The following is a 26,476-nucleotide window of genomic DNA, read 5'->3' on the forward strand; positions in this document are numbered from 1 at the left end:
TCATGACCCATAGGAGGGTACGCGGTTAATGAGTTAATATTTGGTCGGTAAATGGAGCCTCTCCCTTTTTGTGATGTTTTCAGCCACTTCTGTAGTTGCAGACCTGTCCAGGCTTGCAGTACGTCAGTCATGGGAATAAGCCAGCGCAGGGTCATTTTAGCTATGAGGTTGGGACGCACCGTATCCTGTGAGCTCCTCATTTTTCTTCTTTTTCCTGGGTGTGGAGGTCTGGAGCGCCCTCCCCGAGCCTTTTGTGCTTTCCTCCAGCGATTCGGCCTCCTGTTTATTTATCTGTCCACAAGCATCACCTATTTCTTCGTCGCCCCAGCTGGGATAGTGCCAGCTGGCTGTCAGGAGGTTGCTAGGAAACATGCAGGCCTCTTCGCCGTTTCCTAAGGACAAGGCCCTGGCTCAGCATTATGAGGCCTGAAAACAGCATGCATCAAAGCTAACACAATAGAGACAAGGAGAAGGCTGTGACCCCAGCCTCATCCTCTCGTACCCTCCTCCCCTCACACTACAGGCTTTCTGTGCATCCAAGCTTCTTGGAAATTAATCTCCCGGAATCGGTGGCAGAGGTAGCAGATGTCTGTATAAGGTTGCACTTTCATTTCTCGCCTGCTCTCACTTTAGGGTTTTTTATTTTGTGTGTGTGCGCGTGGCTGATGATGTTTGGATTAACCCAGGAAGGGGGAGCGGAGAACTGTTCACCCCTCGAGGCCTATTGTTTTTGTTTTGCAAGCTAACCTCTTACTATGCGTGTTCTCCTTTGCAAGCCAACCTCTTACCGTGGTCTCCTTTGCAAGTCAACCTCTTAACCGTGGTCTCCTTTGCAACAAGCAAACCTTACCGTGGTCTCCTTTGCAAGCCAACCTCTTACCAAGGTCTCCTTTGCAAGCCAACCTCTTACCAAGGTCTCCTTTGCAAGCCAACCTCTTACCAAGGTCTCCTTTGCAAGCCAACCTCTTACCGTGGTCTCCTTTGCAAGCCAACCTCTTACCGTGTTTTCCTTTGCAAGTCCACCTCTTACCGTGTTTTCCTTTGCAAGCCAACCTCTTACCGTATTCTCCTTTGCAAGCCAACCTCTTACTGTGGTCTCCTTTGCAAGCCAACCTCTTACCATGGTCTACTTTGCATCCCAACCTCTTACCGTGATCTCCTTTGCAAGACAACCTCTTACTGTGTTCTCCTTTGCAAGCCAACCTCTTACCGTATTCTCCTTTGCAAGCCAACCTGTTACCGTGGTCTCCTTTGCAAGCCAACCTCTTACCGTGTTCTCCTTTGCAAGCCAACCGCCTACCGTGGTCTCCTTTGCAAGCTAACCTCTTACCATGGTCTCCTTTGCAAGACAACCTCCTACCATGGTCTCCTTTGCAAGCCAATCTCTTACCGTGGTCTCCTTGGAAAGCCAACCTCTTACTGTGTTCTCCAACTCTTAACTAGGCCGCGGCCGCCACCTGCAAGACACAGAGCCACCATAAAGCCGAGCTTGGTGCTCCAAAATGTTGGCATCTGCCCAGGAAAGGCTAGGGGAGCGATTCCTTGCTCTGTCTCGGTTGCTTTAGGCAACATCTTTTTTTATCAGAGGCGATAAATCTCTCTAAGGGCAGCGGCGTACTTAATTTCCAAAGCGTGCAAGACCCACCAGTGAGAAGAGAGAGACACTTACTCAAGGGATGAAACCTGGCACGGCATTGATAAATGTTATCCTCACTTCCAAGCACAATTAACGCGAGAAGAAGGCAATCCAAGATGGAGCTAATTTGGGACCGTATTGTTTTGTGTTAATCTATTTTGTCTTTTCCCGTCCCGGGAGGGGAGAGGCTTAATGCTTAGTGAAGCATGCATAAACTGCAAGCTCATTAAGAGATGGTCTGTTTATCAGCCTCCACTAAAGAGTCCGAAGACATGCTCAGGCAGCTACCGGTGCAAGTTCCCTGTGGGTTTCGGCCCCTCCTCATTAAGTCAGTTCTGGCTATTGATTGGGAAGCTGTGTTTGAAGGAGTCTTACTTAATCCATGCATTATCTTGACAGATTGATCAGACCTGATTGAGAACCTCTTAAAGGAACGAGCAGCCGTAATGGGAAAGTTGGACTCTGTCATCCGTTAGGGGTGATTCCGGGAGCGAGAAGAACAAGCTGACATCTTGGAGCAATTGTATTTACAATTAACATGGCTGAAAACGATTGGCCGTATTGATTCCCCTTCCTGCAATTACATATCCATTGTTTACATTCCAGCACTTCAGATATATAAAAAAAAAAGGAAATCCAATAATTATTGCATTATTTAAAGTTAAAACGCCGCAGACTTTGCTCGGGCTCCGTGATCTCGCTTGATTTACCGCGCGGTAAAGCTCCGAGACTCTTAATCTGAAAGTCAAAATATATCGGCTTTTAATGAGGCTAAAAGAAAATTAAGGCTGGAACGTCTCTGATTGACCATTTGTCCTTTTGGCTTAAATTTGAATAATTATCTCATTGACCATTGTCACAGTGTGAACCGCAGGTTCTCGGGGCTGCGACTGGGCGACCCGGTGGTGATATATGTGCTAAGTGCTCATCTTTATGAAGCGCAGAGACGGATGAAACGCGTCGTAGGTTATTCCTTGGCTGAACGTCTCAGCAAAATAGGACTTGGAATATATATAAGCATAACCTTATTGTAACGCTCATGGCCGGTGTAGAGGCAGCGAGTGGGGTTAGTGGGACTACTGACTCCTTTAGTGGGACAGGTGACTGTCCTGGTTTAGCCAGGACAGGTGACTGACTCAAGTATAGACACAGGTACAGGCGGGGTGACTGAGGCAGGCTGGACAGGTGTGTACGGACAGGAATGGTGGGCATAGCACGATTAGACAGGAAAGCAGGTAGAGGAAACTAACACAGGGATAACAGGACTGGAGCTCAGGACCTTACAATTTGCTATGTAGCAGACTGGAATATTGACTGACTAACTAGAGGTGTTGCACAGGCACCTCACCTAATGGGAGGGTGCCTTAAATACACTGTGCCTCTCAGCCATAGCATGCTGGCCCTTTAAGAGGAGGGCCGGTGTGCGTGTGCACATCTTAGGTGCACTCCTGGGAACCCCGTGTGGCATATACAGGGCACGGGATGGGAAGGAGACGGCAGCATACGTGGATGGACTGGGAAGTGCGAGAGAGGACACGACCCGGCTGGGGCAGTGAGTAACGTCAATTTAACATTGCTGCTGTGTACGAGATGGTATAGAATGAGTCCCCGGTTTGGGAAACTTTACAGGTATAATGATACAGGAACCTTATCAGTATTGAAGTTTGCAAAATGTTTTACGATCAAGTGTACATCCAGACCGTGGCTCGGTGGGTTATGGTACATTGGAACCTGGGCCATCGGATAATGATCCAGCATCCAATATAGTATTTGTCTGTATCTATTCTAGCGTGAGCCATGCTAGTAGTAGTTGGTGACCATGACTTGATCTTGACAGGGGTTTTCAGCTTTTAGAAAACCTCTGTCCCCCAGGCACAGTATTTAAAAAAGAAAATTAAATTCTGGCTTTAGTCACCCTCCCCAGGTTTAGCACCGATTCTCTGCCCCTGCTCCCAACATCTGTTATTGTCTGCAGCGTTGACGTCACGTGGATAACGCTGCAGACAATAACTGTGTTCAGCGGCTTTGCTCGAATTGACAGGTCAAGACGCTGAGCTCACTGATTGGCTGTAACTTTGTCAACATGTCAGTGCTGCAGAGAAGACTTCGGAGCCTCAGCAATGGACCCGGGGATCGTGAGTAAAGCACAGATTGCGTTCTTATAGCAAAATTCAGCCAAAGGGAATTTGAAAACCCCCTTAAATGTGAACCCTAATATTTGTCACAAGGAAGGACAGGCTAAAGGTCTAAAGAACCAATTTAGCGGTCAACTTGGATAGCACTGCTTTGTCCCTACACGTCTACAATTTCCAGGTTTTCTACACCTAATAACCCATACAAGCCCAGTGCGATGACCGTACAAGTACCCTGTAAGTGCCATAGTTGGTACTTCATGGGTTTACTCAGAAACTAAGCTTTAAACCAGACAGTGAGGAGGTCTATGAGCCGAAGTAAGGGTGACCATACACCTTAGAAATGATGTTGGCGAACAGCAATTTCTGTCCCCCCCTTTTATAAATACTATAAATATGCACTTTTAGCATTGCCCAAGCAAGCATGGTGAGTAAGCTGCCGGTAGACCCCTCTCTTGGGAGGTTGTCTCCCCTGAAAAGAAAAAGATTGGGCATGTTGAAATCCAACATGGCCAGTCCTCACGATACCACCACAGACACTAGATGGACAGTGAGTTCAGCCATCTCTAGTATGTTTTTGTCACAGTTTTAGTAAATCCCCTTTCTGTGGCTTTTCTAGATGTAAATACTTTATACGCCGCCCCTATGATACTTATTCCAAGTATTGCCGTCTGTTACGCAGGATCACTTCTTGCGTCATGTGTATAATCGTTGCAAGATCTGATGGTTGTACTCAGAGGAATAGACGGTTCCTCGGATTGTATTTATTGCACAGTGGTGGCCTGGCTGACCTGTGGTTACTTGTTAGAGATCCTCTGCGGTGGGATTACAGCTGAAACCTACTTAATCTCCTAGAAGCCCTTCTTGTCAATAATGACTGCTTGGCTTGCTGTCTTTCGGCGGAGAGGTTATTTATTTGGTTGTGTTTTTGGCTGCATTTTATAAGTCACTTTTGGCTTTCACTTCGTTTTAAAGCTTGAGGGACCCATTAGATGTTTCTACAAAGCCCGTAACATTTATCCTAGTGACAGGTCATCTTTGTTGAGTCCGTGGTTCTGGACCTTCCTTTACTCTTGGTCCAGGGTTTAGTCTGAGAGTCCTTCGCGAGATCAAGGGGCAGGAGAGCAATCCCAACCTAAAATAATTGACCAATTACCAGACTTTTCTTTTTGAGTTAATGGCTTTATCTGTGCAGAATACAACCACACAAAGCTTTAACTGTATCCGGACGGCTTGGTGCAATGTATCATCCTGCAGCTCACAGATACTGGCCGAGTCTTTACAGATTGTAGCAAACCCTCAACTGTGAGAGATAGAAGGATGTAGACTAGAATTTATTGAATGCAAACATGGGGAGAAAATATATTATTTCTGCTAGTTTTGAGGCACCCCATCCTTGTGCTAAAGTTTACAACTTCTCTGCTAAGTAAAAAGATTTGTTGTGCTCCAGTCTAGCGGTTACTTTGGTGCTTTGCAGCAGCTCGACCAGGGCAGCGAGGGACTTCTCGTCTGTAATGATGAGCGGGCACTACCATGCTCGGGTGCTCTGGACTCGTAACTAGTGATGAGCGGGCACTACCATGCTCGGGTGCTCTGGACTCGTAACTAGTGATGAGCGGGCTCTACCATGCTCGGGTGCTCAGTACTCGTAACTAGTGATGAGCGGACACTACCATGCTCGGGTGCTCAGTACTCGTAACTAGTGATGAGCGGGCACTACCATGCTCGGGTGCTCAGTACTCGTAACTAGTGATGAGCGGGCACTACCATGCTCGGGTGCTCAGTACTCGTAACTAGTGATGAGCGGGCACTACCATGCTCGGGTGCTCTGGACTCGTAACTAGTGATGAGCGGGCACTACCATGCTCGGGTGCTCTGGACTCGTAACTAGTGATGAGCGGGCACTACCATGCTCGGGTGCTCAGTACTCGTAATGAGCAGTCGGGTGCTCAGATTGGTGCAACTTGAGTGCCCAAGTATAATGGAAATCAGTGGGGGACTTGAGGAAAAATATTCAAGTTCACCATTGACTTCTATTATACTCGAATACTCGAGTCGCACCAATCCGAGCATCCATCTGCTCATTACGAGTACCGAGCACCTGAGCATGGTAGTGCCCGCTCATCAATAGTTACGCGTACTGAGCACCCGAGCATGATAGTGCCCGCTCATCACTAGTTACCAGTACTGAGCACCCGAGCATGGTAGTGCCCGCTCATCACTAGTTACCAGTACTGAGCACCCGAGCATGGTAGTGCCCGCTCATCACTAGTTACCAGTACTGAGCACCTGAGCATGGTAGTGCCCGCTCATCACTAGTTACCAGTACTGAGCACCCGAGCATGGTAGTACCCGCTCATCACTAGTTACCAGTACTGAGCACCCGAGCATGGTAGTGCCCGCTCATCACTAGTTACCAGTACTAAGCACCTGAGCATGGTAGTGCCCGCTCATCACTAGTTACCAGTACTGAGCACCTGAGCATGTGTTAGGACCAGGTGGACGGGCAGACCCAGGAGGTGGATCCACTGGGCTGAACACTTCACCGAGGGCAAGGTGCCCAGTTGCCGGAGCACTACGGGTAGCAGGACAGTCCATTCAGAGGAGTGGAGTGAAGAAGTCCCTAGGACCACGGGGTCTCTGAAGGTAGTCCGGGTGACGGAGCTCAGGTTCGGAGGCCGAGATGACGTCAGGCAGTATCCAGAACCAACGGAGCGACAGGGATCGGAGATGGTAGGAACTGACGGGATGGCAGACAGTCACCGATCGGGGTTCGGGTATCGTCAGGACCGGTTGGCGAGGCAGGAGCGACTCTACGAGAGAGATAGGTAAGTATGGCACAAGACACAAGGAGACCTGACTCCTAGCTTAGCAAACACGAAGAACAGGCCCCGCCCACTTGGAAAGGATCCCCCTATATACCCCGTACCTGATTCCTCAATATCCTGTTTGAGGACACTGGCCCTTTAAGAGAGGGTCAATGACCGCGCGCGCGCCCTAATGCGCATACGCGAGGCCCGGGTGCCAGAAGCCAGAGCAGGGAGCGGTGCACAGGATTCAGGAGTGCTCAGCATCGCAGATGGGCGCCGGGACCGGGGACCGGGTTGCCTGGAGGACGCAGGTGAGGGAGTATGGAGGTCGTGGAGCGGGGGACGCCTGGCATGGAAGCCGTGGAGCGTGGCAGGGGAGCCGTGGAGTGTGGCAGGGGAGCCAGGGAGCGTGGCACAGGAGCTGGGGAGCGTGACAGTACCCCCTCCCCCACGCCCCCCTCCCCGCAACCGGGACAGGAAGGCACGTATCAGGGGAGTACCCACATTCTCCCGGGGTTCCCAGGACCTATCCTCAGGACCATACCCAGCCCAGTCCACCAGGAAGAACTGTCGGCCCCGCACGGTCTTCATGGCCACGATATCCCTTACCGCATAGATGTCATCGTCAGCAATAGGAGGAGGAGCAGAACTGGCAGCAGCGGAGAAGGGACCAAGAACAGCCGGCTTGAGCAGGGAGACGTGGAAGGAGTTGGGTATCCTCATCGTGGCCGGGAGCTGCAGCTTGTAGGAGACCTCATTTATTTTGCAGATGACTTTAAACGGCCCGATGTAGCGAGGACCCAGCTTGTATGACGGAAGCTTCAATCGGACGTACTTGGAAGCAAGCCAGACCAGATCTCCTGGAGAGAAACACGGAGGATCCAGACGCCTCTTGTCTGCGTGTCTCTTCATCCGCAGGGAAGCACGTCCAAGAGACGTCTTGACAGAGTCCCAAATTGTTGTAAAGTCACGGACTACAGCATCAGCAGCAGGGACATCCGAGGAAGAGGATATAGGTAATGGGATGGAAGGCTGAAGTCCGTAAACGACATGGAAGGGAGAGCTGGAGGAGGACTCACTGACGTGGTGGTTATTGGAGAATTCAGCCCAAGGAAGAAGCGTGGACCAGTCATCTTGATGGGTATTAACGTAGTGACGTAAGAAGGAGGTCAGGATCTGATTGACTCGTTCCACTTGGCCATTTGACTGAGGATGGTAGGCTGAAGAAAAGTCCAGAGCCACTCCCAGATGTTTGCAGAGGGCCCTCCAGAAGCGTGAGGTAAACTGAGTTCCTCTGTCGGACACAATGTGTGATGGAAAGCCATGCAACCGGAAGATGTGCTGTATGTAGGCGTCAGCGAGTTCCTGGGCAGAGGGCAGTCCAGCCATAGGGACGAAATGAGCCATTTTGGAGAACCGATCCACCACGACGCATATGACTGTGTGTCCGGCGGACAAGGGCAAGTCTGTAATAAAGTCCATTGCAATGTGTTGCCACGGAACGGAGGGAATAGGCAGAGGCAGAAGGCGACCATATGGCAGGTGTTTGGGCGTCTTGTTCCTGGCACAAGAGGAGCAGGCTGAGACAAAAGACGCGACGTCCGTGCGAAGGGATGGCCACCAGTAGTGACGTACAATTGTACTCCATGTTCTCTTCTGACCAGCATGGCCGGCTATTTTCGAGGCATGGCCCCAGTGCAACACTTTTTGCCTGTCAGTCTCAGAGACATAGGTCTTCCCGGGCGGTATTTGGGCCAGGGTGACAGTGGCCACCGGAATGATTTTACTTGGGCAGATGATGGGCTGGGATGTCTCCTCCTCCTGTTCCATGGGCATGAATGACCTGGACAAGGCATCTGCTCGCACATTGTTGTCCGCGGACCAAAAATGGAGCTGAAAATCGAACCTGGCAAAGAACAAGGACCACCTGGCTTGCCGTGGGTTCAGTCGCTGAGCGGACCGCAGGTATTCCAGGTTCTTGTGGTCCGTGTAAATGATCACGGGGTACACTGCTCCCTCCAGAAGGTAGCGCCACTCCTCCAGAGCCAGTTTGACTGCTAATAGCTCTCGGTCACCGATGGTGTAGTCGCGTTCAGGCGCTGAGAAGCTCTTGGAGTAGAAACCGCAAGTAACCATCTTCCCGGAGGAGGACTTCTGCATAAGCACTGCTCCGGCTCCCAAGGAGGAGGCATCCACCTCCAAGGTGAACTGTCGGTTTAACTCAGGATGGGAGCACAGGAGAGGAAGCAAATGCCTGTTTCAGGGAGCCAAACGCGGCGTCGGACGCAGGTGACCAGTCCTTTGGATTAGCCCCCTTCTTGGACAAGGCGGAGAGAGGCGCAGTCAGGGCAGAGAAGTGAGGGATAAACTGACGGTAATAGTGTGCAAATCCAAGAAACCGTTGGATTGCCTTCAGTCCGGAAGGAGGGGGCCAGTTGAGAACGGAAGAGACCTTCTCTGGGTCCATCTGCAGACCGGTATCGGAGATTATGTAACCCAGGAAGGGAAGAGAAGACTGCTCGAAGACACACTTCTCGTACTTGGCGTACAGACGATTCTCTCTCAGTCTTTGTAGTACCAGCTGCACGTTCTCTCGGTGGGTCTGGAGGTCCGGAGAGAAGACCAGGATATCATCCAGATACACCACCACACAGACGTAGAGAAGGTCCCGGACACGTCGTTCACCAATTCCTGAAAGACTGCTGGTGCGTTACACAGGCCGAAGGGCATCACACAGTATTCATAGTGCCCATCGCGAGTGTTGAATGCGGTCTTCCATTCGTCCCCAGAGCGGATGCGGACCAGGTTGTAGGCACCCCGAAGATCCAACTTGGTAAACACACGAGCTCCTCTAAGCCGATCAAACAATTCGGGGATGAGCGGCAGGGGGTATTTATTTTTCACGGTGATTTGGTTCAATCCCCGGTAGTCAATGCATGGGCGCAGGTCGCCCTCTTTCTTCTTAACGAAGAAGAAGCCTGCTCCAGCACGAGAGGAGGATCTCTGAATGAATCCCCTTGCTAGGTTCTCAGTGATGTAGGCAGACATGGCCCTTGTTTCAGCAGGTGACAAAGGATATATCCGTCCTCGAGGTGGTGTAGTTCCCGGGAGTAGGTCGATGGCACAGTCGTAAGGACGATGTGGCGGCAGTACCTCTGACTCCTTTTTATCAAAGACGTCCACGAAGGACCAATAGGCCGAGGGCAGTCCTGGTAGGGACTCCGGAACCGGAGGTCGTCGGATGGGCTGTATGGTCTTCAGGCAGTTCTCGTGGCAAGAGGAGCCCCATCGGGTAATTTCACCAGTACGCCAGCTGACTGACGGTTCGTGTGTCCGTAACCAGGGGAGTCCCAGCAGGATTTGATGAGACATGTGTGGGAGGACGTAGAGAGCGATGTTCTCGGTGTGCAGGGCACCGATACGTAGTTCCACCGGCTTGGTGATCCACGAGATGGTGTCAGAGAGGGGTCTCCCATCTACAGAGGCAATCACGAGGGGTTTGTCGAGTGGAGTAACAGGCACCTGGTACTTGTCCACCGTGGCCTGCTGGATGAAATTGCCTGCTGCCCCGGAATCGAGGTACGCCTCGGCCGTCAACCGCGTCTCTCCCGTTGTCACTTGAACAGTCCACGTAACCGGGTCTGAGAGAGTCCCAGCACCTAGGGTGGCCTCTCCTACCAACCCTAGGCTTTGGAGTTTCCCGGCCTCTCTGGACAGGAACGTAGCAGGTGTGTGCCCTCTCCGCAGTAGAAGCAGAGACCCTTAGCGAGCCGTTCTGCTCGGCGGTGGTCGGACTGCCTCAGACGATCAATCTGCATGGGTTCGTGGACAGAGACGCCAGACGATGCCGACTGAGGTACGACGGGCTTCTGCGGAGGAGAGGAATGCCGTATTGGACGTCTCTCGCGGGACACCTCTTTGGATCGTTCCTGGAATCTGAGGTCCACACGGGTGGCTAGTGCAATTAGGGCATCCAGTGTGGAAGGAACATCGCGGCCTGCCAGCTCGTCCTTAATACGACTGGAGAGTCCTTCCCAGAAGGCGGCGGTGAGGGCTTCATTGTTCCACCCCAATTCTGAGGCCAAGGTGCGAAAGCAGATGGCATACTGCCCCACCGTCATGGTCCCCTGACATAGCCTGAGGAGTGATGAGGCGGATGCGGCGGCACGCCCGGGTTCGTCAAAGGTGGTTCTAAACGCCTGCAGGAAGTCCTGGATGTTAGCGGTTACAGGGTCCTCCTTTTCCCACAAGGGGTTCATCCAGGCCAGTGCCTCACCCTCTAGATGGGACATCACAAACGCCACCTTGGCTTGGTCGGAGGCAAACAGGTGCGGAAGCAGCTTAAAGTGGAGAGAGCACTGATTTAAGAATCCTCTGCAGGTCTTGGGATCTCCGGCATAACGAGGTAGAGAGGCCAAGCGGAGTTTAGAAGCTTCCGAGGTAGCAACCACGGGAACCGTGGCCGTGGACTGTGCAGTAGAAGCCTGAGATGCCAGGGACGTGGCAGTTGCTTGCAGCGTGTTCAGGCGGGTATCCACCGAGGACATGAAGGCCAGCATGCGGGACTGGGTCTCGCGCTGTCGTACGAGTTCCTGCTGCAAGGTGCCCAGCTAGGCCGCTAGTGCTTCGGCGGGATCCATGGCCTGTTCTTACTGTTAGGACCAGGTGGACGGGCAGACCCAGGAGGTGGATCCACTGGGCTGAACACCTCACCGAGGGCAAGGTGCCCGGTAGCCGGAGCACTACGGGTAGCAGGACAGTCCGTTCAGAGGAGTGGAGTGAAGAAGTCCCTGGGACCACGGGGTCTCTGAAGGTAGTCCGGGTGACGGAGCTCAGGTTCGGAGGCCGAGATGACGTCAGGCAGTATCCGGAACCAACGGAGCGAGAAGGTGGGTCACCACAGGGATCGGAGATGGTAGGAACTGACGGGATGGCAGACAGTCACCGTTCGGGGTTCGGGTATTGTCAGGACCGGTTGGCGAGGCAGGAGCGACTCTACGAGAGAGATAGGTAAGTATGGCACAAGACACAAGGAGACCTGACTCCTAGCTTAGCAAACACGAAGAATGGTCCCCGCCCACTTGGAAAGGATCCCCCTATATACCCCGTACCTGATTCCTCAATATCCTGTTTGAGGACACTGGCCCTTTAAGAGAGGGTCAATGACCACGCGCGCCCTAATGCGCATGCGCGAGGCCCGGGTGCCAGAAGCCAGAGCAGGGAGCGGTGCACAGGAGGCAGGAGTGCTCAGCATCGCAGATGGGCGCCGGGACCGGGGACCGGGTTGCCTGGAGGACGCAGGTGAGGGAGTATGGAGGTCGTGGAGCGGGGGACGCCTGGCAGAGGAGCCGTGGAGCGTGGCAGGGGAGCCGGGGAGCGTGGCACGGGAGCTGGGGAGTGTGACAGCATGGTAGTGCCCACTCATCACTAGTTACCAGTACTGAGCATGGTAGTGCCCGCTCATCACTAGTTACAAGTACCGACTAATGAATTATGGCACGAAAAATACACATACTGTATATCCTCACAGTAGACATAGATTTCACTTTTATGCTCCTTTGTATAAGTGTTTCACGTTTTACATTACTTCTATGTAACTCCACTCTTGCAGAACGTTTCCTTTTCGGAGCTTTTATTATAAAGTCAGAAACGCCCCCCCCTCTTTTTTTTTTTTTTTTTGACTGGTAGGTCACGGGGCCGTGTCATGTAGTCCACATCTCTCCACTTGAAAGCCTTCAGTATCTCCATGTATTCCTTACACCCTGCTACTTAGACACCAGTGACCCAGCAGAGGCTGAGTACTTACAAGTGAGAATTACCTTTGTGTCCAGCTGTTTTACAGATCTCCTGGTGGCGAGCACCACCGAGCACCACCGCGGATATTAGCTGCATCCTCGCCTTTGTTTCTAGCCTGGCACTAATAGCAAACAGCACTTGCTGCCCGGTGCACTTGGGGTGCCGGCGTAGTTTTGTCCTCCGCCTTTATTCACCGGCCAGCTCTGTTGTGCTACAAATGACGATGAGGTTTCTTTTGACTTGCTGAGGTTTTGTCACATTGGCATTCATGTTCTGTGCCACATCATTTCCCTCTTTCCTCCAGCAGTCATACTCACGCCACCTCTCTTAACCTTTGGTAAGACATGTACCAACACAACAGTAAAAGCCCGGTGGGCACTAGTGCCCTCGGTTTTACAGAGATCATAATAAACCCACAAATAATTGCATTTCGCTACATAACAGACCTTGGCACGGACATAAAATACTAAATACGCAATAAGATGCTAATAATTCATCGTCTGAATACCTAGACATCTGGCAGGCTTATGTGGCTTGTGTGCTTTGGGTTAAAGATTTACAGAAAATATAAACCATATTTTTCAGAGTAAAGGGATGCAAAAGCATGTGGTTCTTGTCTCCACCGGCAGCCATGTATTGTTTTAATCAGCGATCCTACCTGCCATCTAGGACGTCTTGTCCGGGGCCCAGCGGCTGCGCAGACTTGCTGGCGAGGGAGATGTTTGTGTAGAACTGATCAAATGTGCTATTCTGGATCCCAGGAAAGCTGGGTGATGGCTCCTTTTGGAAGTATGAACGGTGTTTGAGTATTTCGAGGAGTTTTTTGGAGCAGAAACTCTCCAAATCTCAAAACTTTGAGCTTCTGCTCCAAAAACAGCCTGTAACTTACATTTAGGCCAGTTTTACAAGTGAATGAAAAAGATTCTAAGGACCTTGGTGGGTAGTCAGTAGCCACCAGACCAGAGTCCTGCAAGCCCCCACTACCTGCTGGAGCTTCCACGGATTGGCCTACTAATCAGAAGTGGTGCAAAAACTGCCAACAAGTAGTAGGAGGTTCACAGGACTCTGGTCTGGAAGCCACAGAGTAATGAGGTTCACAGGACTGGTCTGGAAACCACAGACTACTGAGGTTCACAGGACTGGTCTGGAAACCACAGACTACTGAGGTTCACAGGACTCTGGTCTGGAAGCCACAGACTACTGGGGTTCACAGAACTCTGGTCTGGAAGCCACAGACTACTGAGGTTAACAGGACTCCAGTCCGAAAGCCACAGACTACTGAGGTTCACAGGACTCCGGTCTGAAAGCCACAGACTACTGAGGTTCACAGGACTGGTCTGGAAACCACAGACTACTGAAGTTCACAGGACTCTGGTCTGGAAGCCACAGACTACTAAGGTTCACAGAACTCTGGTCCGGATGACACAGACATCTGAGGTTCACAGAACTCTGGCCTGGAAGCCACAGACTACTGAGGTTCACAGAACTCTGGCCTGGAAGCCACAGACTACTGAGGTTCACAGAACTCTGGCCTGGAAGCCACAGACTACTGAGATTCAAAGGCCTCTGGCCTGGAAGCCACAGACTACTGAGGTTCACAAGACTTTGGCCTGGAAGCCACAGACTACTGAGGTTCACAGGACTCTGGCCTGGAAGCCACAGACTACTGAGGTTCAAAGGCCTCTGGCCTGGAAGCCACAGACTACTGAGGTTCACAAGACTCTGGTCCGGAAGTCATAGACTACTGAGGTTCACAGGACTCTGGTCTGAAAGCCACAGACTAATGTGGTTCACAGGACTGGTCTGGAAGCCACAGACTACTGATTTTCACAGGACTCTGGTCTGGAAGCCACAGACTACTGAGGTTCACAGGACTGGTCTGGAAACCACAGACTACTGAGGTTCACAGGACTCTGGTCTGGAAGCTACAGACTACTGGGGTTCACAGAACTCTGGTCTGGAAGCCACAGACTACTGGGGTTCACAGAACTCTGGTCTGGAAGCCATAGACTACTGAGGTTCACAGGACTCTGGTCTGAAAGCCACAGACTACTGCGTTATCTATTTTGAAAATCTTTTTTTTTGCTCAACCGCAAATTAGGATACTAATCCTATCCTGCATTTGGCCCCCAACTGCTTCATAGGGGTCTTGACTTTGCATTATTTAAAGGGACCATATTTTTTAAAGAGTTACTTCTATGTGTAGCAGTCGCTAGAATATACCATCGCTTTATGATTAATGGGGGTCTCCGACCACTTCACTGGCGTTCAGAAAAGTGGTGCCACTGCAGAGCAGTGCTCCTGACCTCCGGCGGCCCATACACACCTATTCAGTTGAGTATCGGCCCGGCAGCCCCCTTACGATCAGAACTGTTGAGGGTCCCAGAAGTGATCACGTGTAATGCCTCATCACAGACGGTCAAGACACTTGGCAAATGGTTAATTACTCGCTTATCGGGCAGGGGAAATATAGTGTCCGCCACTGCGAGGAATGGCTTGTAGTAGACGGACGGTCAGGGTCCGCACTGGTTAGCGCCTGCTTACACTGGCTCATAGAGGGGAGCTGCGTGACCCCCATATTGACTAGTGAGGTAGGTCCATGGGTAGCGATGAAGCCGTCAGGGCTTTACTCTTCCATATCAGCGGTTGTAGTATTTATTTTAGTTCATTCATGTTAAGACTCGCCAACCTGCAGATTAATAAAGTTTTGCTCTTTTTTTTTCTTTTTCCGTCTTCCCTCCAGAATGTCATGAGTCATGTCCGCATATTTCCCAGAATATTAATGGAGCAAATATAGAGGGAAAAAAAAATCACTTTTGCATTACACGAGTAAACTAGAAGCAGAATTTTGCATTCGGAAACTTTGCACCCAAGAGCTTACAATCGATGACCCCTGTCTCGCTGGACGGTTTCTTTTGGGAGTCGGCCCACACGGCCATTTTAACGTGAGCTCTTTTTTTTGCGATGGACAGGGAGGTGTCACGTGGAAATATGAGCCTTTGCTTGAGAGGAAAATGAATGATGTGCAGGGCCGTAGCCAGGAAATTCCAGGCCTGTCTGCAGGTGGTGGACCGCTGAGGATGTAACCAGCCGTACACTTTTATGGACTATTTGGAACAGGACTGGGAGGACAGCTGCTTTCACATAACTTTTTCATTAAAGAGATGGATTCTCCAGCTGAAGACTGTGTGATTTATGACCTGAGGTTGTGGAGATCTGAAAGAAGCCGAGAAAGAGGCCTCTGTGCCTTTTGGGAGGGGATAGGGGGTAGTGATGGTGGTGAGTGTGCATACATGTGCACTGGGCACTGCAGAGTATAAATCAGGCTTTTGTTACTTCTGGTTTTGTAGGGGTACTGATCAGGGATGATCGAATACTTTAATATTCGCTTCGCCGAATATCCGGGGAATACGTCACCGCTATTCAACTATTCGCGTATATTCGACGCCCAATGTAACTCTATGGGAAACCAGAATAATTTTCACGTTGGATCTCTTTCTTTTTCGCTCTCTCTCTTTCGCTCTCTCGCTCTTTCGCTCTCTCTCTTTCGCTCTCTCTCTGTTTCGCTCGCTCTCTCTCTTTCGCTCTCTCTCTTTCGCTCTCTCTCTTTCGCTCTCTCTCTTTCGCTCTCTCTCTTTCGCGCTCTCTCTCTTTCGCGCTCTCTCTTTCGCTCTCTCTTTCGCTCTCTCGCTCTTTCGCTCTCTCGCTCTTTCGCTCTCTCTCTTTCGCTCTCTCTTTCGCTCTCTCTCGCTTTCGCTCTCTCTCTCGCTTTCGCTCTCTCTCGCTTTCGCTGTCTCGCTTTCGCTGTCTCTCTCTCTTTCTCTTTTCTCTCTCTCTTTCTCTTTTTCTCTCTCTCTCTTTCTCTTTTTCTCTCTCTCTTTCGCTCTCTCTCTTTCGCGCTCTCTCTCTCTTTCGCGCTCTCTCTCTTTCGCGCTCTCTCTCTCTTTCGCGCTCTCTCTCTCTTTCGCGCGCTCTCTCTCTTTCGCGCTCTCTCTCTCTTTCGCGCTCTCTCTCTTTCGCGCTCTCTCTCTCTTTCGCGCTCTCTCTCTCTTTCGCGCTCTCTCTCTTTCTCGCTCTCTCTTTCGCGCTCTCTCTCGCGCTCTCTCTCGTCAGAAATTAAATTGAAAGTATCGGAGCGGATGTAGCTTTATTCATCAGATACCGAATGGTGCGAATATCCTGTTATCCGTCGGATACCGAATAGTGGCGAATACATTCACTCATCCCTAGTACTGATGCTCATTACGGTGCACAATTGGGTTTTATTTTTGTCGGGGGGGTGGGGGGTCCTGACAATATACACAAAATCCGTGTGCGCGTCTGTGTCTCTTCCCCCGGGGGTATTCGCTGCCTTCCATCAGAATGTACTTCTGTCTGTTCTGTTTTTAAAGTGGTGCTTCAGCTAAACCTGATCAATATTTCGCTTTCCATGCGTGAAGAACCAGATGTTAGAAGTTTCCCATTGTTGGGCGAGAGAGAGAAAAAAAAAAAAAGGCCCCATAAGCTTTCCAGCAATCAATGCGCTGACACATGCGCTGATGGCCGCCTTTAAATCTGGCAGGGACTGATCCTTTTCCTTTCAGGGTGCATATATTTTTGGTGTAACAGCTGCTTTTACAGTGATGAGCCTTTAAATAGACGGTGTCAGAGTTCTCGGCCGCTTGCATTGTGCGGCCTCCTCCTGTCCTCCCTTTTGTACGCCAGAAATACCTATATACTGTGATCCTTAAAGAATAACCACTGTATTCATTATTTTTTTTTTTTCAGACATCATTAGTATAAGTGAAAATTGGAAACTTTGTAATATAACCTATTAGAGAAATCTGCTTCTTTCTCCTCCAGGACTGATCTTTCATTCTCAAAATTCTCATAAATCTCCCATCTCCAAGATCCTATCCCAATATGTAGTAGGTGTAATAATATTAATATTGGCAAATACCTCTAATTAGAAAGCAGTATAGTTCTCCTGATATATCAAGTCCCTGACCTCATGTGCAGGGCATTGCAGCTCAGGTATCTATGGTTACAACCATTCAAATAGTGACAATTTATTGCTCGTGGTGTATTAAAGGGGTATTCCCATGTCAAAGATCCGATCCCAATATGTAGTAGGTGTAATATTAGGAAATCCTCCCAATTACAAATGTTGTATAGTTCTCCTGATATACGAAGTCTCTGACCTCATGTGCAGGGCATTGCAGCTTAGGTAGCCATAATTACGACCATTCAAATAGTGACAGTGTTTTGCTTGTGGTATATTAAAGGGGTATTCCCATCTCAAAGATCATATCCCAATATGTAGTAGGTGTAATAATATTAGGAAATCCTCCCAATTACAAATGTTGTATAGTTCTCCTGATATACGAAGTCTCTTACCTCATGTGCAGGGCATTGCAGCTTAGGTAGTTATGGTTACAACCACTCAAATAGTGACAGTTAGTTAGTTCCTTGTGGTCGTAATCATGGATTTCTTAGCTGCAATGACTTACACATGAAGAAAGAGACTTGGATACCGAAGCTGCAATACCCTGCACATGAGGAAAGAGATATGAATAACTGAGCTGCAATGTCCTGCACACGAGGAAGAGACATGTCATCTCCAAAATCCTATTCCACTATGTTATAGGTGTAATATTAATATTAGCAAATACCCCTCCAATTAGAAATGTTGTATAGTTCTCCTGATAAACTATGTCTCTGACCTCAAGTGCAGGGCATTGCAGCTTATGTATCCATGCTTACAACCAGTCAAATAGTGACAGATAGTTGCTCGTAGTCATAACCATGGATCCCTAAGCTGCAATGCCCTGCAAACGAGGTAAGGGACATGGAATATATCAGGAGAACTGTATGACATTTGCAATTGGATACTTAAACTACAATGCCCTGAACATGAAGGAAGAGACATAGCGATATCAGGAGAACTATACTACATTTCTAATTGGATACCTAAACTTCAATGCCCTGCACATGAGGTAAGAGACATCGCTATATCAGGAGAACTATACTACATTTCTAATTGGATACCTAAACTTCAATGCCCTGCACATGAGGTAAGAGACATCGCTATATCAGGAGAACTATACTACATTTCTAATTGGATACCTAAACTACAATGCCCTGCACATGAGGAAAGAGACATAGCTATATCAGGAGAACTGTATTATATTTTTAATTGGATACCTAAGCTTCATTGCCCTGCACATGAGGAAAGAGACATAGCTATATCAGGAGAACTATACCACATTTCTAATTGGAGGTATTCGCTAATATTATTATGATATCATTATTATTAGACCTACTATATATTGGGATAGGATCTTTGAGATGGGAATACCCTTTTAATACCACTTTTACCATTACTGAGACGGGAGATGACAGTTGGTGCTTATAAAGTTCTATGGAACATGCGAGAATGTCTGTTTTCCTCCTTCTTCCATAGAATGTTAAAAGCACCAACTGTCATTTCCTAGATGTTACCCCTGAATTGAGCTTGAAAGATCAATCTAGGAATAGAAAGACGCAATTTCTCTGATAACCTTAATTACACCCGTTGTATATGTGTACTAAAGATTTAGGAAATAAAAATGAAAACCACCATTACTCTCAAAGCTGGCACCTGCAGTATCCACATTCACTCAAACATACTGTACATGCCTGTGTCACACATTGCAACTTCTCTCCCCTGAAAATAAAAAGGATCAGGCATATTGATATTGAACATGCCTGATCCTTCTCTTTACCCTTCAGAGAGTCTGATTAGGATCCTTTCGACGTTGGCAGGTTCGTCCACCATTTATCGAACGTATTTGATCTGATTTATACCTAGTTCAATTTTTTTTTATTTTTCCTTCAAAAATCAGCCCAGCAATTTTCCCAGAAAAGCTGGTTAGTTCTGGTAATCTATTTTCTGTGCCATAATGTGATGTTGGGGACAGTTCAGAAAAGTTGGGTGTCACTTCCTTTGTTACCTGCTATGTTGGATACACCCAGCTTTTCCAAAAACAGGATGTGGGGCAGGGTACTATTCACACCTAGTTTTGTATCCCCATGAATTTAATGGGTACAGTCCAGAAAAGTTGGGTGTCACTTCCTTTGTTACCTGCTATATTGGATACAGCCAGCTTTTCCAAAAATAGGATGCAGTACAGGGTATTATTCACACCTAGTTTTTGTACCCCCATGAATTTAATGGGTATAGTCCAGAAAAGTTGGGTGTCACTTCCTTTGTTACCTGCTATGTTGGATACACCCAGCTTTTCCAAAAACAGGATGTGGTGCAGGGTACTATTCACACATAGTTTTGTATTCCCATGAATTTAATGGGTACAGTCCAGAAAAGTTGGGTGTCACTTCCTTTGTTACCTGCTATATTGGATATACCCAGCTTTTTCAAAACCAGGATGTGGTGCAGGGTACTATTCACACCTAGTCTTGTATCCCCATGAATTTAATGGGTACAGTCCAGAAAAGTTGGGTGTCACTTCCTTTGTTACCTGCTATATTGGATACAGCCAGCTTTTCCAAAAATAGGATGCAGTACAGGGTATTATTCACACCTAGTTTTTGTACCCCCATGAATTTAATGGGTACAGTCCAGAAAAGTTGGGTGTCACTTCCTTTACCTGCCATGTTGGCTATGTTGGATACACCTAGCTTTTCCATAAACAGGCACACCTAGTTTTTTTATCCCCATGGATTGAAATTTGAATATGAATTTAATGGATTGAAAATTGAATATGAAAGGCCTTGTATGGTTTTATTATTTGTCGCTCATTACCTGTTTTTGTGTATTTTCCGCAGCACTTACAACAGCACGAGAGTGGGGTGGAGGGCGAGTCGTCCTACTACCACTGCGTGTTATGCTCTTACTCCACGAAGGCCAAACTGAACCTGATCCAACACGTCCGATCGATGAAACACCAACGCAGCGAAAGTCTGCGCAAACTGCAGCGCCTCCAGAAAGGACTGCCGGAAGACGAAGAAGACCTAGGCCAGATCTTTACCATCAGGACATCGTCACCTCCTACAGAGCCCGGTCAGTGTCTCTTTACTCTGTGCTTGCCTGTCCCTCATTGCCATGACTAGTGGATAACGGGCCCTCGCTGACGGGCGCGGGCACACCTGTGTTTATGGAGACCCATCTGCTTTTTATGTATCTGCACATTTTCCAACCACACTAACCTTTTTCCTCCATCTCCCCCTCGGGGCACTTTCTGCTAATTGCTGCAATTATGAGACTGTACGAGTATCTGGAGAGACAGACAATCTTACCCATACTGCCCTCGGGATGCCATGCCGGGTGTAGTATTCTCACTGGTGTCTGCCGAGGCGCCGATAACCGTTCTGGCTGCAAAAACTTTTTCATCCTAAAGTTAAACTCCAAAGTTTGAGACAATAGAAAGAAAAACATTTTGCAATCTACAGAGGGTTGTATTAGGCTACGTAGCCGTAGGCCTCTATGGACCCTACAGGGTGTCTGCGTGGCCTACATTAGGGTTTTACGTGGCAGAACGTTACAGCTGCGTTCACACTATGTACATATCCATGGGCCGTCACTGATACAAAAGGGGCCCTCTGGCTAAACATCACTTTTTAATATTGGACTGACTCGAATCGGCCTCTTTGGGAATATTGGAGCCCTGAGAACCGCGACCGACCTCCCAAAATCCGAAGCTCTGCTGTTTGATTAGCCAGCCTGGTGGGCATAATCACATGTCACATTGCATCAGGCCAGCTAATCAAAAGAGGAGCTATAGATCCCAGGAGGTAGGAGGCAGTCCTCAGGGTCCGATTCACATCAATTTGTCACTTTGTGCTTTGTTATTCCTTAAATAACCATATTACACTTTTTTTTAACATGCAAAATTTATGCCAACCATCCGAGATTTGCGCTGACAAATCCTTGTAACCTATACCTTCATTGGATGCTACAAAAAAAGTATACTGTGCCTTATACTTATTTTTAACGTTGTGGTCAGTGGCTGGCATACTGCACCCTTTTGTGATACAGTGGTGGTCAATGGCTGGCATATGCCACCCTTTTGTGATAATACACTGGTGGTCAATGGCTGGCGTATGTCAATCTTTTGTGATACATTTCCGATCAATGGCTGGCGTATGTCACTCATTTGCGATACATTGGTGATCAATGGCTAGCATATGCCACCTTTTTGCTATACATTGGTGGTCAATGGCTGGCATATGCCATCCTTTTGCAATGCAGTAGCAGACAATGGCTGGCGTATGCCACCCTTTTGCGATACATTGGTGATCAATGGCTGGCGTATGTCACTCTTTTGCGATACATTGGTGATCAATGGCTGGCGTATGTCACTCATTTGCGATACATTGGTGATCAATAGCTAGCATATGCCACCCTTTTGTGATAATACACTGGTGGTCAATGGCTGGCGTATGTCACTCTGTTGCGATACATTTCTGATCAATGGCTGGCGTATGTCACTCATTTGCGATACATTGGTAATCAATGGCTAGCATATGCCACCTTTTTGCTATACATTGGTGGTCAATGGCTGGCATATGACATCCTTTTGCAATGCAGTAGCAGACAATGGCTGGCGTATGCCACCCTTTTGCGATACATTGGTGATCAATGGCTGGCGTATGCCACCCTTTTGCGATACATTGGTGATCAATGGCTGGCGTATGTCACTCATTTGCAATACATTGGTGATCAATAGCTAGCATATGCCACCTTTTTGCTATAAAGTGGTGGTCAATGGCTGGCGTATGCCACTTATTTGCGATACATTGGTAATCAATGGCTAGCATATGTCACCTTTTTGCTATACAGTGGTGTTCAATGGCTGGCGTATGCCACTCTTGTTATACATTGGTGATCAATGGCTGGCATATGCCATCCTTTTGTGATACAGTGGTGATCAATGACTGGCGTATGCCACCCTTTTGTGATACATTGGTGATCAATAGCGTACGTCACTATTTTGCGATGGTGGTCAAATGCTGGTATATGTCACCCTTTTGTGATACAGTGGTGTTCAATGGGTGGCGTATGTCACCCTTTTGTGATAGTGGTGTTCAATGGCTGGCATATGCCACTCTTTTGCGATACAGTGGAGGTCAATGGCTGGCGTATGCCACCCTTTTGCGATACAGTCAGGGGCTTCTGTCAGGTAATCCTCATGACATATACCCACAATATATACTAATATCGCGACGTAAGCAGATCCTTTTTGTGCCTCTCCCCCGGCTTAGCAATATAGACACCAAACGGAGGATGGTTCATGTCCGACCTGAACAATCTTTAATATCATCGTTGTCCGCAACCCTTGTCCTGTTTATAGAGGACGATGTGCTGCCTGTAAGGCCGGGTTCAGGCGCCGGTACCCCATGGTCCGTATACGGAGTGAACCTGACCTCACGACGTCATGAATCATGCAATCATCCACCGATCAAGCGGTTTTTTTTAGCATGTTTACATGGATCATGGTGTCCCCGTTAGGCCTTGGTTGTTGCTTTTATGCTCTTGTTATGTGGTTTTATATGTCTCGGCCCTTCTCACATATCTATGTAAATATTCCACCACTAGAGATACGAGGGTGAGGTGGTGGGGGCAGGGATTGCTCAGGACTTCCGCCTGTCATCCCATTAAAGAGCACTACGGTTCTCCTCTCCCCGACCCGAAAATAGCCGCGTTCAAGTGCAAAATCCAGCTCTTTTCGGTTCGACGTTCCTTTCTAGATCCTTAGTGCATTGTTTCGCCTTTGTCCGTAGACCTGTCGCTCTGAGGGGCCAATGTTTCTGTGTATGCCCCCCCCCAACCCCCCCCAAAAAAAAAAATGCCGGCCTGGCCTCACATTCCTCCAGTGAGACACAGTCTTCTTAGTGGACGTATTGTTTCAGCAGATTCTGTTAATCTCTGCCGAGTCCTTGGCATCTCTTCTCTTGCACATTGCCCTCATTGTTACCGGTCTCTGTTGAGAGTGTGTGGGGCTGCGGAGGGCGGGGGTCTATAAGGGATACTGAGCACAAAGCCCGCTCCTTGAAGGGAGCTTTTGTTTGGACAGGAAGAGGTTGAGTGTTACTGTCAGACTCTGATTCCACCAGTTGTCTCCCAGTGCCCGGGCTCCTCCTCGGACTCCATGGAGCTGACGCTTTGTGTGTGTGTATGTGTGCACGCGGAGAGCCTGTATCTCATTAACCCCATCATTTGGGCCTTTACCCCTCTCTTTCTGCGGCCCCCTGCGTGAAGCATCTCATGTCAGTCATGTGTGCATACAGCTCCTTCACACTCAATATGTTCCCCATTGTCCCACTAAGCTGTAACACAATAATACAGATACGTGGCTTTTCAATGCAGGGTTCCGCACCGGGGTACAAGGCTTTCCCCTGTGCACAAGCCTAAAAATTGCAATACCACACCACAAAACCAGATTAATTTTCTATCCCTATGTTAGTGTACCACGTCCTCGCCAAATTTTGCTCCCAATCCTATTATTAAGCATTTTTTTCCTATTATTTTTCTTGGAACCTGGCCAAAAGGATTGCCATTTGGCCCAGGTTTGTACATTTTACGGCAATGTACGCGGATTTGGATGCAGATTTCCAAAAAGGGAAATCTGCAGTAAAAATCCCCAACATATATTGACACGCTGCGGATTTAAAGTTTGCACCAAAGGTCCGCTACAAATATTTTTTTTTTGTATAAATTTGCTAAAATCTCATCCCCTCTGCTTCTTCTATGGTACACTGGGGATTTGTCACCTGCAAAACCTGAGGGAAAGTGTCACGACCGGGGATAGATGTTATACCGGCCGTATAGTACAATACAAAGGGAAGGGGAAAGGAATGCCCCATCGCTAGGGAAAGGGGGAAGTGGTGACTCCTGACAGCAACCTGCAGCTCACCCTCACTGCCCTCACCTACCCTATATAGGTTCCGCACCGGTCGCTGAGCAGGAATACCTCACCCTAGGCAAACCCTGATCTGGCCCCTAAAAAAGGATGGCGGGTATGAGCACTTGTCAACACCACTGACGCTACGGGAGGCAAAAGGAAACAATACAGGGGAAACACAAATGCTACCACCTGAGCCCAGGGAGATGGCAAAAGTCAAACACTTATCTTAGGAGCGTCTACCACAGACGTCTCTGAGATGACCGCTGCAGACCACAGCTAGGAACAACTGTAAACCGCACCCAAACTACCCCAAGGTGAGGTTTATAAAGGAAGTCAGAGGCTGGCAACTGAGAGAAAAAACTGACAGTTTCCCAGGGTCATAGAGTCCGCTGCTGCAGAATCAGGGAACTGTCAGATAACACATGCTGCCAATCTCTGGGATTATCTAACACTCGCTTCCACAGGATAGTCAGCCGGCCGTGACACCTCCGTGACAGAAAGTGTGCAGAGTATCCAATGCGCCAGTACATAAAAGACAAAAAAGGGCGGAAATAAAAAGCATCTCAATCTGCATCGGCCATTTGGGATTTTTGAGGGCCAATGGAAGATAAACACTGGCCAAAAAAACCCATAATCCCCGATCAGTCGAAACAAACAGTTGTTCATGTCTCCAAAAAACCTGATGTTTTATATTGTCCATTTTGTCTGACTTTTATCTTGTGATCATTTGCTACTTTATAGTTTGTTTTTTTTTGTTTTTTTAAATAATGGTTTGATCTCTCAGTTTAGTCCGGGATTATGTTTGATCGAATGGACAATTGATCGGCCGCCTTTTGGCCGATCAATACCGTATGTGTACCCCTAGCTTGCCAAGAAGTAAAACGCGTCCGCGAATCGGTCCTTAGCGGTGGAAGAAGTTGCGTCTTCTCCTTTTTTTGTTTCTTCTGGCTGCCACCCTATGAATCTGCTGCTACCGGGAGTCTCCAGCAGTCGCGCTTCCAGGCGGTAATATGCAGACAGGAGGAGAGCCGGGCTCAGGAATCTCAGCAATGCCATGGAGCCTGTTTCTTGTTTGCTCTCCCCTGCTCCGAGCACAGTCACTTGGAAGAGGATATGAAAGTCTTTATCCTCCTCAATTTTGTTTTTTATTAAAGTGTTTGCCGGGTAATTCTGGCTTCTATTTAATCTGCCCCCGGCTGTGTGTGCGAGGTCCAAGGTTGGGGTGGGACACGAAAAAATCCTTCAGAAAGACCAGCTCAGGTTCCTTATTGTTCCATTTAGCTATTCTAGACCTATATATTATATATTATATTATATAATATAATATAATAAATATAAATATATATATATATATATATATATATATACATATATACATATATATATATATATATATAAAATAAATAACTATATATAATATATATATATATATATATATAATAAATATATATACTATATATATAATTATATAGTATATTATATTTATTTATATATATATATTGTGAGGTAGCGCGGTCGGCTGCGCAGCAGAAGACACGGGATCCAGGCATATAGGTCCACAGCACACGGTGTTTAATGTCCAAACAAAAATCCACAGCAATATACATGTCTCTCCAGCAGAGACTCAGGGAGTTGTGATCACTCCCTCACACCCGGCACACCTGCCCCTCGTTCCTGTTTCCATTTAACCCTTCCTTCAGCCTGTAGGGAAACAGCATTAACCCTAGAGTGGATTTACTTTCTATCATGGAGTGAGCACAACCGGGGCGAGACATACCGGCCGTCATAGATAACCCCGGTCACAGTCTCACATACCCCCCCCCTCAGTTCAAGCGTGCGGGGTTGAACTCCCGCCATCAAACACGGGCCGCGGGACAAGGCATCGGCGTTGACCTGCAACCTACCGGCCCGGTGTTCAACCGTAAACCGGAAGTTCTGCAGAGAAAGGAACCACCGGGTAACCCGGGCATTCCGTTCCTTGGCGGACCTCATCCAGACCAGCGGAGAGTGATCAGTCACCAAGCGAAACTGCCGTCCCAGCAGGTAATAGCGTAGGGACTCCAAGGCCCATTTAATCGCCAGGCACTCCTTCTCCACTACGCTATAATTCCGCTCGGGAGGGGTGAGCTTCCTACTCAAGAAGGTGACGGGGTGTTCCTCCCCCTGAACCACCTGAGACAGCACTGCCCCCAGGCCGACCTCAGAGGCGTCAGTCTGTAC

The 26,476-nt window shown here is 48.5% G+C and overlaps 1 protein-coding gene across 3 annotated transcripts in view; it reads left to right on the plus strand.

The window, feature by feature from the left end:
• Positions 1 to 26,476, plus strand: part of ZFHX3 (zinc finger homeobox 3) — a 174,779-nt gene that overhangs the window by 106,612 nt on the left and 41,691 nt on the right. For all 3 annotated transcript variants that reach the window (XM_075326029.1, XM_075326027.1, XM_075326030.1), the window contains exon 4: positions 20,178 to 20,412. In XM_075326029.1, the coding sequence (XP_075182144.1) occupies positions 20,178 to 20,412 (235 nt within the window). The remainder of the gene's footprint in view (positions 1 to 20,177; positions 20,413 to 26,476) is intronic.

Source organism: Anomaloglossus baeobatrachus, chromosome 10, assembly GCF_048569485.1.
Source record: "Anomaloglossus baeobatrachus isolate aAnoBae1 chromosome 10, aAnoBae1.hap1, whole genome shotgun sequence".
Lineage (NCBI taxonomy): Eukaryota > Metazoa > Chordata > Amphibia > Anura > Aromobatidae > Anomaloglossus > Anomaloglossus baeobatrachus.